Source organism: Scyliorhinus canicula, chromosome 3 (assembly GCF_902713615.1).
Source record: "Scyliorhinus canicula chromosome 3, sScyCan1.1, whole genome shotgun sequence".
NCBI lineage: Eukaryota > Metazoa > Chordata > Chondrichthyes > Carcharhiniformes > Scyliorhinidae > Scyliorhinus > Scyliorhinus canicula.
In genome coordinates, this window is record NC_052148.1 from 94,580,362 (window position 1) to 94,596,688 (window position 16,327).

The 16,327-nt window shown below is 43.7% G+C and overlaps 1 protein-coding gene across 1 annotated transcript in view; it reads left to right on the forward strand.

Moving 5' to 3' along the window:
- mtrex (Mtr4 exosome RNA helicase) overlaps positions 1–16,327 on the forward strand; it is a 187,309-nt gene that overhangs the window by 87,604 nt on the left and 83,378 nt on the right. The window contains exons 12-16 of the mRNA XM_038790909.1: positions 43–122; positions 1,282–1,392; positions 5,447–5,548; positions 10,097–10,222; positions 12,174–12,324. Coding sequence (XP_038646837.1) covers positions 43–122; positions 1,282–1,392; positions 5,447–5,548; positions 10,097–10,222; positions 12,174–12,324 — 570 coding nt within the window. The remainder of the gene's footprint in view (positions 1–42; positions 123–1,281; positions 1,393–5,446; positions 5,549–10,096; positions 10,223–12,173; positions 12,325–16,327) is intronic.

The following is a 16,327-nucleotide window of genomic DNA, read 5'->3' on the forward strand; positions in this document are numbered from 1 at the left end:
ATTTTATGCAGTTAATCCATCAACATATTTCTCTCCCCTCAGATGATGAAAAAAAGTTGGTGGAAGAGGTGTTCAACAATGCTATTGACTGCCTATCTGATGAAGATAAAAAACTTCCTCAGGTGAATGTTTTGGTACCAAATCTAGTGCCTTGTTCAAATAACTTCAAGTAGTAAGACAAATTTATCCTGATAAAATTATTGAAGGAGTATTCCAGTGAAGATTTAAAATGCATATTCTTCAGGCAGCACACAATGGTGCAGTAGGTTAGCCCTGCTGCCTCATGGCGTTGAGGTCCCAGATTTGTCCCGGCTCTGGGTCACTGTCCGTGTGGAGTTTGCACATTCTCCCGTGTTTGCGTGGGTTTCGCCCCCACAGCCCAAAGATGTGTGGGTTAGGTGAATGGCCACGGTAAATTGCCCCTTAATTGGAAAAAATTAATTGGGTAAAATACATATTCATCTTACTCTAGCTATCCTGAGTAAAATGATTTTGCAATGCTGCTGTTGTATGAGCACGTCAATATTAATATTAAATGGTACCACTCACGTCTGCTGTTGATCTGTTTCATTTGAAACTTGGCGAACCATCGATTGGGAACCAGGTCTGCTTGTGAATCTACAGAGACTTTATAATTAATATTAAATACCGTGAATTTGAACAAATTGTAGAAACTGAGTGGTATCGGAATACCAATTGCAGATTGTATCCTCATGCTTGGCAGGCATAGCCTTTATGTGAAGAATGGTCGTTTAGCTGAGCTAGTAAATGGCTGCCTAATGCCATTGGTAAGTGTAAGCTGGAATAACCACTGTCTTCCATGAAATGGGGAGCAAGAGACCAATGAACATAGAATCATAGAATTTACAGTGCAGAAAGAGGCCATTCGGCCCACCGAGTCTGCACCGGCTCTTGAAAGAGCACCCTATTTAAGCCCACACCACCACCCTATCCCATAACCCAGCAACCCTACCGAACCTAAGGGCAATTTAGCATAGCCAACCCACCTAACCTGCACATCTTTGGACGGTGGGAGGAAACCGGAGCACCCGGAGAAAACCCACGCAGACATGGGGAGAACGTGCAGACTCTGCACAAACAGTGACCCAAGCCGGGAATCGAACCTGGGACCCTGGAGCTGTGAAGCAGCTGTGCTAGCCACTGTGCTACCGTGCTGCCCAACATCTTCTGCAGTTACTGCTCCATGTCCTTTAACATTAAATCCCAATGTGTGAATTTTTGAAATGCTGTTTATTGACATTTTATTTACTGTGTACCCAGGTTGAACATGTATTGCCTCTTTTAAAAAGAGGAATTGGAATCCACCATGGTGGTTTGCTTCCTATACTGAAAGAAACCATTGAGATTCTTTTCTCTGAAGGACTTCTGAAGGTAAAGTTTGTCTTTTCCAAAATTATTTTGCAATGAATTTACATGAGTGTCTCAAACAATATGTAGCTCAGTGCATTATGGAACCAATAGTGCCTGGTATGAATAAGGTAAAAGGGAGTAAGAAAGAATATGGAGTTGCGGCCACAATCAGATCAGCCATGATCTTGTTGAATAGCGGAGCAGGCTCTAGGTGCTGAATGGCCTACCCCTCCTAATTCGTACGTGCATATGTTTGTAAAGGCGGGTGGGACGTGATTTTGAGTAGATGCAAGCAGTAGAAATGAGTTGGTTGCAGATGGCAGTGAATGAGGAAACCATGAGGATGTGGATGAGCATTCAGTGGTGTGGGTGAGACAGGGACTGAAGTGAATAATATCTGGGATGTGGAAATGACAGTCTTGGTGAAGGTCTGGATACCAGATTAGAAATTCCACTGAGGGGTCAGCACGGTGGCACAGTGGTTAGCATTTCTGCCTACGGCACTGAGGACCTGGTTTCGAATCCCGGCCCTGGGTCACTGTCCGTGTGGAGTTTGCACATTCTCCCCGTGTCTGCGTGGGTTTCACCCCCAGAACCCAAAGATGTGCAGGGTAGGTAGATTGGCCACGCTAAATTGCCCCAAATTGGAAAAAAATGATTGGATATTCTAAATTTATTTAAAAAAAGAAATTCCAGTGAGACTTGAACAGTGTCTCGTGGTTAGCCATGAGACCATACGAAATAGGAGCAGGAGTAGGCCGTTGGCCCCTCGAGACTGCTCCCCATTCAGTAACACCATGGCTGATCTGACTTTCCTCACGTCCACTTTCCTGCCCTTTTCGTGTAATCCTTGATTCCTTTACTGATCAAGAATTTACCTATCTCAGCCTTCAATATTCACAGCTCCCTGTGTCAAGGAATTCCAAAGATTCACAACCCTCTGAGAAAAGAAATTCCTCCTCATCTCAATCTTAAATTGGCACCCCTTTATCCTAGACTCTCCCAACCGGGGAAACAGCCTATCAAGCTCCTTAAGAATCCTATATGTTTAAATTCAATCACCTCTCATTATTCCAAATTGCAGTGAGTAGAGTCGCAGCCTGTTTTATCTTTGCTCGTCAGACAATTCCTCCATACCCGAGATCAGCCTGGTGAACCATCTCTGAGTTGCATCTATTGAAATAATATCTTCCTTCAATAAGGGGACCAAAACTGTTCACAGTACTCCAAATGTGGTCTCACAAGTATGTTGTACAGTTGCAGCAAGGTGTCGCTACTGTTATACTGCAACCCCCTTGAAATAAGGGTCAGCATTCCTTTTTCGGTAAAATATTTTATTAAGGCATTTGTGGTTTTATAACATTAACAGTAAGCCATATAGAATCATAGAATTTACAGTGCAGAAGGAGGCCATTCGACCCATCGAGTCTGCACCAGCCCTCACAAAGAGCACCCTGCTCAAGCCCACATATCTACCCTATCCCAGTAACCCCCACTTAACCTTTTTGGACACTAGGGCAATTTAGCATGGCCAATCTACCTAACCCTCACATCTTTGGACTGTGGGAGGAAACCGGAGCAGAACCATGGGAGAATGTGCAGACTCCACACAGACAGTGACCCAGCCGGGAATCGAACCTGGCACCCTGGAGCGGTGAAGCAATTGTGCTAACCACTATGCTACTGTGCTGCCCTACTATGCTACCGTGCTGCCCTATGCAAAGATCCTCTACCTCCCTCACAGATCCCACCTTCCTAAAACAGTAATCTGGATCCAACCACCCCCTCCCCCACCCACCCACCCACCCAGCATTGACCGTCTTAGGGCGAACTTGATTTTCTCAAGACTGAGAAAGCCAGCCATGTCATTGACCCAGGTCTCTGATTTTGAGGGCTTCGAGTCCCTCCATGCTAACAGTATCCGCCTCCGGGCTACCAGGAAGGCAAAGGCCAAGACATCGGCCTCTCTCGCCCCCTGGACTTCCAAAAACCCCTGCCAGAATCCACTAAGCTTCGAACATGCCCAAAGCATGTGGACATGGTTCGCTGGCGCTCCCGCGCACCTCGCACACCTGTCTTCTATCCAAAAAAACTTGCTCATCCGGGCCACCGTCATGTGCGCCTGGTGAACAACCTGAAATTGTATCAGGCTGAGCCTGGCGCATGATGTGGACGTGACCCTGCTTAACGCATCCTCCCAGAGACCTGCCTCTATCACTCCCCCTAACTCCTCCTCCCATTTGTGCCTTAGCTCCTCTGTCTGCGTTTCCTCTGACTCCATGAGTTCTTTCTAGATATCTGAGACTTTCCCCTCTCCCACCCATACTCTGGAAATTACCCTATCTTGTATCCCACGTGGCAGTAGGAGCAGGAAGGTTGGAACCTGCCTTCGCAAAAAGTCCCGTATCTGCAGATATCTAAACCCATTCCCTCCTATCAACTCAAACTTCTCCTCTAACTCCCTCAAACTGGGGAAGCTCCCAGCTATAAACAAACCCCCCATCCTCGCGATCCTTGCTCTCTACCATCCCCGACACCCTCCATCTAGTCTCCCTGGGGCAAACCGATGGTTGCTACAGATTGGAGCCCAAACCGATGCTGCCTCCGCTCTCGCCTGTTTCCTCCACTGCCCCCAGACTCTCAGGGCCGCCACTAACACCGGGCTTGTGGAGTACCGGGCCAGCAAGAACGGCAGAGGTGCCGTGATCAATGCCCTTAAACCCATGTCCTTGTAAGATGTTGCCTCTACTCGCTCCTACACCGACCCTTCCCCCCCCCACTGCCCACTTCCTAATCATGGTTATATTTGCCGCCCAGTAATAGTTGCTAAAGTTGGACAGCGCCAGCCCACCCTCCATCCGGCCACGCTCCAGCATCACCTTCTTCACTCGCCCACACAAAACCGGAGAGCACCTTATTTACCCGCTTGAAAAGGCCTTTGGGATAAAGATGGGGAGGCACTGAAAAACAAATAGGAATCTCAGGAGGACCGTCAGTTTCACTGTCAGTGTTAACGGGAGCATATCCCATCTTTGGAAGTCCTCTTTCATTTGTTCAAGGGGCAACATTCCTGATTACCTGCTGCACCTGTGTGCTAGCTTAGAGATTTAGGTTAGAACCATTGGCTTCAGCTTGAGTGAACATTGTAAAGTCAGCAGAATAACTGACGAGAATACAATTTCTGATAGCAGGGCAGTTTTTCTCTTGTCGTTGTTTAGCCGGGAGATGTTCTGGCTCGTCTACAACTTAAAAGTATTGGATAAGCAGTTGAACAGCATTGTTGAAAGAATAAGTGCACGCAGATATGGGCGATAAATGCTGGCCCATCCAGCGACGCCCACATCCCATGAACGAATTAATAAAAACACAATCATAATATTAGAAAGCAGGGCCATTCAGTAATGTAATCAGAAAGCATTTTTTTGCACAAAGAGTAGTGAAAATGTGGATTTGATTCCCTCAAAAGCCATTGAATGTTGGATCAATTGCAAGTTTCAAGACTGAGATTGGCAATTTTATTAGGATCAGGGGATGTTGATCCAAGATGGATGAATGGAATTCAGGTACAGATCAGTCATGATCGTAATTGAATGGCTGAGTCGGCTCAAGACTTAAAGGCACACACACCCATTCCTATATCTCCATATTTATATTTTGCTATTTTTGTTTAAGTTCAAACAAGTATCTTTAAAAGTTGTGTCATTTGTTTCGGAATATGTCCCTTGAATATAGTTTCCTTCTTGGTTTAATTTCTTTAACTTGGTGCAGTTATCGATTCCCAGTATCTGTTTGAACTTGAAAAAGAAAGAAGCTCTAGGAATATTGCTTGAAGAACCAGTGTTTATTGTGCACTTTGTTGACCTGAAGATGGTGATAGCCATCGCTTTGAATTAATATGGTTTTATGTTTTATAATGAATTGGTAGAACAAGGTGGCTTGTTAATCTATATTAATGGTCCATTCTGACTCATAAGGGTTGATGATTTTTACTGAATATTCTAAACTTTGGAGTTAAAAGATTTATACTCGTGTACAAATGCCCATGATTCAGTGTTATGATACTTTTTTTTCCTAGGCATTGTTTGCAACAGAGACCTTTGCTATGGGTATCAACATGCCAGCAAGGACGGTTCTATTCACCAGTGCACGCAAATTTGATGGGAAAGATTTCCGCTGGGTATAGATAACTCTTTTTCATTATTTTTTAAAATGTTTATCACAGCACATACTGACAAAAATCTGTTAAGCACATTGTAATAATAGTGAGAATGAACTGTACGGCCCTGGGTCACTGTCCGTGAGGCGTTTGCACATTCTCCCCGTGTCTGCATGGGTTTCACCCCCACAACCCAAAGATTTAGGGCCTCACGGTAGCATGGTGGTTAGCATCAATGCTTCACAGCTCCAGGGTCCCAGGTTCGATTCCCGGCTGGGTCACTGTCTGTGTGGAGTCTGCACGTCCTCCCCGTGTGTGCGTGGGTTTCCTCCGGGTGCTCCGGTTTCCTCCCACAGTCCAAAGACGTGCGGGTTAGGTGGATTGGCCATGCTAAATTGCCCGTAGTGTAAGGTTAATGGGGGGATTGTTGGGTTACGGGTATACGGGTTACGTGGGTTTAAGTAGGGTGATCATTGCTCGGCACAACATCGAGGGCCGAAGGGCCTGTTCTGTGCTGTACTGTTCTATGTTCTATGTGCAGGATAGGCGGATTGGCCACGCTAAATGGCCAATCTCTTGATTGGAAAAAATAATTGGGTATTTTAAATGTGTAAAAATAACAGATAATGAACTGTACTGAGTAAGCAATTATTTTGAAGGCCGGTTTTGTATGTCACCCTTTCTTGGAAATGGCTTTGTAGACGTTAAATTTGTTCTATGGCATGGTTTCAAGTACACAAATTTTGATGTTTGTGTATCTCACTGTATCCAAAAGGGGGGAAAAATCAGATTTTCTCACATTTCTGCCTCTAGACTTGCGTGACTTTTCAGATCTCTTCCCCACTCCCACTCCTCCACATAGAACATAGAACAGTACAGCACAGAACAGGCCCTTCAGCCCTCAATGTTGTGCCGAGCCATGATCACCCTACTCAAACCCACATATCCACCCTATACCCGTAACCCAACAACCCCCCCCTTAACCTTACTTTTATTAGGACACTACGGGCAATTTAGCATGGCCAATCCACCTAACCCGCACATCTTTGGATTGTGGGAGGAAACCGGAGCACCCGGAGGAAACCCACGCACACAGGGGGAGGACGTGCAGACTCCACACAGACAGTGACCCAGCCGGGAATCGAACCTGGGACCCTGGAGCTGTGAAGCATTTATGCTAACCACCATGCTACCCTGCTGCCCATGTTTTTATCCTTCTGATATCTGCAACACCTGATCGATTATTTTATCGAATAATCTTTGGTTAATGAATCCCTCATCTCCATTCTGATTTTATTTGCAACCCTAATGCCTGTTAATTTTTAAGTCTTTACTAAAGATCACTAAAGTTAGGTGGGGTTTCTGGGTTACAGGGTTAGGTTGGAAGTGTGGGCTTAAATGGGGTGCTCTTTCCAAGGGCCGGTGCAGACGTGATGGGCCGAATGGCCTCCTCCTGCACTGTAAATTCTATGATCTCAGTGAAGTCTGAAAGTCATGATCTGCACGATCACAGCGGCTTTGCTTGTTTCTGCAACATGTCCAATATACCTTGTTTTTCAGTCTCTGACTGAGCCAGTCTCTGTGGTTTTTTGTCAAGATAGATGTGGCTATCATGCTTCAAAGTTTCTTATGATTAGTTAACGGAGTGTCCCTTGGTGTTTCCCCATAACTCCGTCTATACTCTAATGATATGTATATAGGAAAACTCGTGAAGAGTTAATTATTTCATCTCTGTAATTCAAACACTAGAGGGCATCACCATTTCTCTGTATATAAATCAGACCTCGGGGAATTCTGGATAGTTAGCAAAGGAGAAAGCCTGAGAACAGCACGAGGAGTAGATTAGATTATAGAGAGTTAATGCGAGGATATTATTAGTAACTACTAGATTATTGATTACAGCTAGACAGATTCAATGTTACTTTTTTATTAATTATAGCTCAGTAGTGTGTGAGAACTTCATTTAATTAATCGTTATACAATAAATTAGTTTAATTTCAATCTAATGATTAGTGGACCATCCTGGAAGAAAAGACAAAGAACACGACACATTACCACCAAGGGTAATAGACATACTCTTTCAGTAGCGTCACTATATCTGTCTCCTCCTGTCTCTTGTGTAATGCAGTCAGTCTTTCCCGAGTGTCCAATGAATGGTTAACCAAATTTCGAACATCTTCTGTTTGAGTTGTCATGCTGAGGGAAATATTTGGTTTATTTGTAACCAGTGGACTCTTTTCAACCCCTCCAGTTATACATTCTCTCTTGGCACATTGTCAACTTGAACAGCAAGGACAGCTAAGAGTTCAATCCTCTCAGAGTTGGTTGATGTCCCATGCACCATTCCTTGTGTGACAACATTTACCTCCTCATCAGACTTTTCGTAATCGCAGCCTTTATCTCCAATTCGTAATATGGACTGACATGATTTGTGCTTTCCAGAGTTTAGTTCTTTCTCTCTACTTTCAGAATCAGAGGATGGCACATTATTGGCTCTATGAACTTTTTGGTTTTTGCTTCCATATGTAGTTGCAGAACTACTTCAGGGTTCTCCATCCGCCTTCCCTTAGTTGTCAAAAGTAATTGATGACTGATCACTTCACCTCCCTTGCTATCAGCTTCCTTTTACCTCAGAGGTACAGTGACCCTTCAAAGGGATGTGGGTTAACCAGTTGCTCACTTGGTATCACTTCACAGTCCTTACTGTCTTCGCCTTGAATAACAGATGCCTTACTATCATGTATATGGACCTTCAAAGCAAGCTGGGAAATTCTTTTGCCTGAAGGGAATGGGTTTACTACAATAGGCGGTAACCAGTTACTTTTGGAAAAGTCCAAGTCACTTTCTTCTTCCGGTTTGCTGTCTTCTCCTCTAGCTTTGGAAGAATAACTTAGTGGCGATCAATGGAAGATCAATTAGTGACAGGTCAATTCGGTAACAACTGTTTTTTAATACTTCATAGTAAGAACTGAAATCAAAGTCAAAACTCTCGTCTGAATCTGCATCACTGTCAATCTTAAATTCGGACTCCTTTTTCTTATGGTCACCTTTAGTCTGAGAATTCTCAGAATCAGGTTCACTGCCACTGTCCCCTGATATGTAATCAATGTCTGTCAACATTTCTTTCTTTGAGTCATTCACTGCCCAATCAATTTTCCTAACTCTCACATGCCCTACCGTTGGCATCTTGTACTATCTGCAATACGTCCTCCGAACTCTCTGTATTAAGAGAGTTAATCCACTGGGAATTCCTTAATCACTCCAACACTGCTGGACCTGACACAAAATCACACTACAATTGTATTTTATACAATGGAACTGGAATATAACTTCCACCCATCCTATTCACTAATACTTCATTCATTGAGCTCTGAAGGAAAAAGCAAATCCTTCTCCAGTACGAGTGTTTGAGCAGCACGTGTCGCTTCAAATTCTTATGGGTTTGTCTACGTCGGTTGAGGGAAATGGGCCGTCCTCCTTGGACAAAAAAACGGCATATCTCTCATTTACCTCACACCTCCCACAGCAGTGTTCACCTCTGGTCGCCTCAGTCCAGTTCATGCTACAGCCTGCCCTGTAGTATTCTCCACTTTTGATCCCTTTCAGGATCTTCCAAAGCCATCCTGTAACATCACTACAAACCTTTTGAATTTACACTGTAACCCAAACTTTGCCGTCTAACGTTCCAAAGATCCCGAACAAACCCCCAATTTATGTTATGACACCCTGGGCTAGTGCGCGGTAGATTCCAGCCCGTCAGACCCTGGAGTCCCAACACAAGTTAATTAACTAATAATTCGTATAAAAATTCCCGAAGTCATTGTTTAAATAAATTTAGAGTAGCCAATTATTAGTGCTAACCACTGCTCCACAATGCTGCCCAGTTCCCGAAGTCTGTACCCCTTGGCTGCCCAGTAATTTACAGTCACCAGCTTTGTAGGTTGAAACACAATTACTGTTTATTTCTAACAGAAATAAAGATGGGTGGCACGATAGCAGAGTGGTTAGCACTGTTGCTTCGCAGCGCCAGCGTCCCAGGTTCGATGCCCGGCTTGGGTTACTGTCTGTGAGGAGTCTGCACATTCCCCCCCGTGTCTGCGTGTGTTTCCTCCGGGTGCTCCGGTTTCCTCTCTCAAGTCCAGAAAGACGTGCTGTTAGGTGAATTGGGCATTCTAAATTCTCCTTCCGTGTACCCGAACATGCGCCGGAATGTGGCGACTAGGGGTTTTTCAAGGTAATGTCATTGCAGTGTTAATGTAAGCCTGTTTGTGACAATAAATATTATTATTATATGAAATATGCAGTAATGACAACAGAATAACAACAGAATGATGGGAAGCTTGTATTAAAGACAAAGTCTACATTAATCTTCCATGGATGAAAATTGTAATAGCAAAGAATAAAAGAAAGGGGAAAACAGGGAACAAATCAGTTTGTACAGGAGAATCCTCACATTATTTATTAATCCATTTCTAATTGGTCAAATTAATCTTGTTCAAATATTGATCCATAGTTCTGTAGTTCCAAAAACATTACCTGGATTGTTAATACAGTTGATCTTGTTAATAGATCTCTTCAGGAGAATACATTCAGATGTCTGGTCGAGCTGGTAGGCGTGGCATGGACGAAAGAGGAATTGTTATTCTCATGGTGGATGAAAAGATGAGTCCAACAGTTGGAAAACAACTTCTAAAGGTAATTAATTTGGTGTAACTTATTACTCTTGAAATAACTTCTAAATATGAAGCAAAAACAATAAATCAAACAACACATGGTATGACTCTTAGTTGAAAGGTTGATCATTATCAAAAAGACACCAAGCTTTAATTTCTCTGTGCTAGTTTATCAAAACGTTTTGAAAAATCTTCCCCCCATTGTGATGTTCATTAATATATGGATAAAGCACATTTAAGAAAAGTAAATCTCCACATGACGCTAATGTTATAACTTTTTTTCTTTTTAAAAAATAAATTTAGAGTACCCAATTAATTTTTTGCAATTTAGTGTGGCCAATTCACCTAACCTGCACATCTTTGGATTGTGGGGACGAACCCACGCAAACACGGGGAGAATGTGCAAACTCCACACGGACAGTGACCCAAAGCCGGGATCGAACCTGGGTTCTTGGTGCTGTGATGCAGCAGTGCTAGCCACTGTGTTGCCCTCTAATGTTATAACTTAAGGTGTTTGTGTTATGGTAACCATGATACAGTGGGTTTACTTCATAAACTGCCTAACTCCAGTCTTGAATCACAGTGCGAATGAGCAATACCTTTTGAATAAAAGTAAAGAATAGCTTAAATTTTAGTTTTCAGACATTGCTATTGACTACAGTGATCTTATGAGATGATAGACAGTAATATGTCTGAAAGTTATTATGGTGCAGGAAAATAGTTGACACTCAAGAGGGGGGACGAGTAAAATGGGCATGTTATGGTCAGGGAGGACATAGTAAAACAGAGAGGATGGTTTTGAAGGAAGAAAGAAGAATTTGGAGAATTAGCTTCAGTGGCAGGCATAAAAAGCAACTCACAAAGACATTATGAAGCACAAAATGACAATGAGCCTGTTAAGATATTTTGACAGATGATTGAAAGGTTTGACAAAGAGGTATGTTTTATGGAGCATGCTGAAAGAGGAAAGAAGTTGAGCGACAAAGATTTTGGGTGGAATTCCAGATGTCTGGCATTGACAACTCATCAGTGCAACCCTGCAAAGTCCTCGTCACTAACATCTCAGAAATGTTGTTAAACTTAGAAGAGCTGCCCCAAAGGCTAATCAAGTAACAGCCGAATAAAGTAGTACTCATCATTGATGAGGGCAATATATATATATTTTTAAAGTTTTATTTTTTTAAACGTTTACAATTAAGGGGCAATTATCGTGGCCAATTCACCTAACGCTGGACTTTGGGTTATGGGTGGTCAGACCAACACAGGCAAGGGGAGAATATGCAAATTCCACACCGACAGTGACCTGGGCCGGTATCCTCGGTGCTAAGAGGCAGCAGTACTAGCCACTGCGCCACCGTGCCGCCCCTGATGAGGGCAATATCAAGGGCAACTACCACGGTGAGAGTAATGATTTTATTGATGACTTGGACACCAGTGTTGCAGCTAACAGAGGAGCAAAGATTAAACAAATGTGGGTGGCACAGTGGTTTACACTGATGCCTCCGTGTCAGAGACTCGGGTTTGATTCCGACCTTGGGTGACTGTGGAGTTTGCACGTTATCCCCATGTCTGCATGGGTTTCCTCTGGGTGCTCTGGTTTCCTCCCGCAGTCCAAAATTGTGCAGGTTAGGGGGACTGGCCATGATAAATAATACCTTGGGGTACAACGGTTAGGTGGAGTTATGGGGCTACAGGGATAGGGCGGGAGAATGGTGCTAGGTAGGATGCTTGTTTGGAGGGTTGGGGCAGATCCGATGGGCTGAATAGCTTCCTTCTGCACTGCAGTGGTTCTATGATTCTGATGTTAAAAGTGGAGTTATCGGTGAGTTGGGTTACAGCTTTTCCAGGGGTGAATACAGGAGGAGGTAGGGTTGCAGTTCAGCAGGAGGATGTGGCTGGAAGAAGAGGAAGTAATTGTTGCTATTAAGGAGCATGGTTTTGTTCATGTCGCAATGTTGTTTTTTATTTTCCAGGGTACAGCAGATCCCCTTAACAGTGCATTTCATTTGACCTATAACATGGTTTTGAACCTTCTTCGTGTTGAAGAGATCAATCCTGAATACATGTTAGAAAAATCCTTCTACCAATTCCAGAATTACAAGGCAATCCCAGGAGTGGTGGAAAGTGAGTAACATTATTTTGCCCAATTTCACAGTTTAATAAATTGGTCTTAAACTTAAGATTTTTTATAATGCGGTGAATTAGAGTAAACCATCATCACAAATTTCATCTTGTGGAAGATGAAATAAGTATAACCAATATCGAATGTATTTTCAGTGACTGGAGTTTGGTTGCAATAAATTTTGTCAGGCCATGTAACTAAAGCCAATAATCTAAGTTGGGTGAAAAGTCTGATGTGCCCTAAGGTACTCTCAGTTCCTGACGTGAGGCTGGTCACAGTCCTTTAATGGTGCCGACAAGATCCATAAACTCTGGCTGCACACCCTCTCATTCTGATGCCAATCGTATTTGCTCCCACATCCTGGGAATCAACATACCATTTGGTATTCTGGACCGTGTACACAAATTAAGCTATTGATCTTCTGCACTTCAGTGTTCCCCTCACCCCACCCTTTATAATTGCCATTCGCCTATTTTTTGTACCTGTAGGTGTCATCAGTGGGTAAACACTTGCTCCTTTGACTTTTGTAGTTGCTCATGCTTACTCTCCTTTTTGCCACCATTTGTGTTTACATCACTGATAATTAAACAGATGCACCTATTAGACCAGTTTGATGGACAATTCCCTCTTTATCCTTATCTATTGTCTAAGACCAAAAGACACAGGAGCAGAATTAGGCCACTCGCCCATCGAGTCTGCTCCGTCATTCAATTATGGCTGATATTTTTCTCATCCCTATTCTCCTACTTTCTCCCCATAGCCACTGATCCCCCTATTGATCAAAGACCTATCTATCTCTGTCTTAAAAACACTCAGTGATTTGGCCTCCACAGCCTTCTGCGGCAAAGGGTTCCACAGATTCATCACCCTCTGGCTGAAGAAATTCCTCATCTCTGTTTTAAAGAATCGTCCCTTTAATCTGAGATTATGTCCTCTGCTTCTAGTTTTTCTTACAACGTCCACTCTATCCAGGCCTCGCAGTGTCTGTAAGTTTCAATAAGATCCCCCCTCAACCTTCTAAACTCCCAACGAGTACAGACCCAGAGTCCTCAACCATTCCTCATACGACAAGCTGTTCATTCCAGGGATCATTCTTGTGAACTTCCTCTGGACTCTTTCCGCATCCTTCCTTAGATACGGGACCCAAAACTGCTAACAATACTCCAATGGGGGCTGACCAGAACCTTATATAGCCTCAGAAGTACATCCCTGGTCTTGTATTCTCGCCTTCTCGACATGAATGCTAACATTGCATTTGCCTTCCTAACTGCAGACTGAACCTGCACGTTAACCTTAAGAGAATCGTGAACAAGGACTCTGAAATCCCTTTGTGCTTCTGATTTCCTAAGAATCTTCCCATTTAGAATATAGTGTATGCCTCCATTTCTCCTTACAAAGTGCATAACCTCACACTTTTTCACATTGTATTCCATCTGCCACTTCTTTGCCCGCTCTCCGAGCCTGTCCAAGTCCTTCTGCAGCTCGGCTGCTTCTTCAATACTATCTGCCCCTCTACAGACTTTTGTATCATCTGCAGACTTAGCAACAGTGCCTTCAGTTCCTTCTTCCAGATCATTAATGTATATTGTGAAAAGTTGTGGTCCCAGCACCGACCCTTGAGGCATACCACTGGTTACCGGCTGCCATCCTGAAAAAGACACCTTTATTCCCCCCTCTCTGCCTTCTGCCAGTCAGCCAATCCTCTGTCCATGCCAGGATCTTACCTTTAATACCATGGGCTCTTAACTTATTTCAGTCTCCTATGCGCCACCTTGACAAAGGCCTTCTGGAAATCTAAATAAATCACGTCCACTGGTTCTCCTTTCTCTAACTTCCTCGTTACTCCCTCAAAGGACTCTAATAGATTGTCAGACATGATCTCGCCTTGACGAAGCCGTGCTGACTCAGTCCTATTTTATCATGCACTTCCAAGTACTCAGCGATCTCATCTTTAATAATAGACTCTAAAATCTTACCAATGACCGAAGTTGCCTCCAGTGATTACTGAAAGATCACTACCAATGCCTCCACAATCTCTTTTAGAACCCTGGGGTGTAGTCCATCCGGTCCAGTTGATTTATCCACCTTCAGACCTTTCAGTTTCCCCAGAACCTTCTCCTTAGTAATGGTCACTGCACTCACCTCTACCCCCGATTCTCCTTGAGCTCTGGCATCCCACTGGTGTCTTCCACCGTGAAGACTGATGCAAAGTAACTGTTCAGTTCGTCTGCCATTTCTTTGTTTCCTATTATTACTTCTCCAGCCACGTTTTCCATGGTCCAACGTCTGTTTTTGCCTCTCTGTTACCTTTTATATATTGAAAAAAACTCTTTGTATCATCCTTTACTTTACTAGCTAGCTTGCACTCACTTCATCTTCTGCCCCCTTATTGCTTTTTTAGTTGTCCTCTACTCGTTTTTAAAGATTTCCCAATCATCTGGCTTCCCACTAATTCCCTCCACTTTGTATGCTTTTTCTTATGCTTTTATGTTGTCCTTGACTTCCCTCATCAGCCATGAATGCCTTGTCCTCCCCTTAGCATGTTTCGTCCTCCTTGGGCTGAATTTCTGTAGTGCCTCCCGAATTGCCGCCTCCTGCACTGGAGGGATCTGTGGCAAAAGAATCCAAGTTTACATTTCCGGTTGAAAACCTTTAGTCAGAACTGAAGGATGATGGAGATTAACAATCTTAGAAACTGTCAGATAATTATTTTGTAACAAGAAGCCTTTTGAGATATTACTTCCTAAATGTGCTGCTGTACCACATGTTGCAAGGTGAGGTATTCCACTCAGTGAAATTTGACTCACTTCATACGAACTATATAGGCCAACTTTAACTGGGCCAGGTTTTGAGAAATGTTGTTACCTTTATGGCCCAGTTGGAAATTTCTCCATAAAACAAGGTTAACTCTGTTGCCTGGATCAACAGAACCAGATGCCTAGAGCATTAAAGTCTTAAGGTTTAACATGTGGTGTTTTCTCGTCTATTAACGGGAAATATGTATTTTGTTAATTGGCACACATTACCCATAAAATAACACAAAATCAGAGGACACAATAGATTTTCTGCATCTTCTCTCTCTCTCTCTCTCTCTCTCTCTCTCTCTCTCTCTCTCTCTCTCTACTACTACCACCCCCCCCCCCACCCCCCACCCCCCCAAAAAAAGAATCTGCACCAGTTTTACATTGAAGAAGATCTGTTGGGATAAATAGTAAAAGTACTCTCATGCAGTAAACCCATTGTTCAAACTGTATTGCAGACCCAGGATTAGACATCGAGCTGCTGCAATCCCATCCTTTTCACCACCAACTGTTAAAATTCATTCTCCCAGGAGGACTTTCTGAAAAACCTTCCCTCGAAAAAATTAAATTAAGTTCTATGATAGATCGCAGCAGAGCAGAGCTACTGATCAGCTGTTCTGGGGAAATTTGCATACGTGCAGTGTGGTCAGCCTAAGTTGAAGGTGGTTTGTGGAGGGGCTGTTGGCAAGTGACAGTTAAACCTGAAACACTTCGTGAGTGTTTCCCACCCTACCTCCTCCTCTAACCAACCCCCCCACCCCACGGTGGTTGGGAAGCGGGAGCAGGGGCCTGTCGTGAAGGTGAGTGAGTGCCTTTAAATTTGCTTGCCTTTCAGCGGGAGCAGGGTTTGAGGCATTATCAGGTAAGCTCTTCCTTTCTTTTTCTTTTTCTTGTTTTTTTAAAAATCTAGAGGTGATGTCAGGGAAGGCAGTACAATGCTCCTCCTGCAGAATGTTTGAGGTGAGGGACGCCGTCAGTGTCCCTGCTGATTTCATCTGTGGGAAGTGCACCCAACTCCAGCTCCTCAAAAACCGTGTTAGGGACCTGGAGCTTGAGCTGGATGAACTTCGGATCATTCGGGAGGCAGAGGGGGTCATAGATAGGAGCTTCAGGGAAGTAGTTGCACCAAAGACTGGAGATAGATGGGTAACTGTAAGAGGGACTGGGAAGAAGCAGTCAGTGCAGGGACACCCTGCGGTCGTTC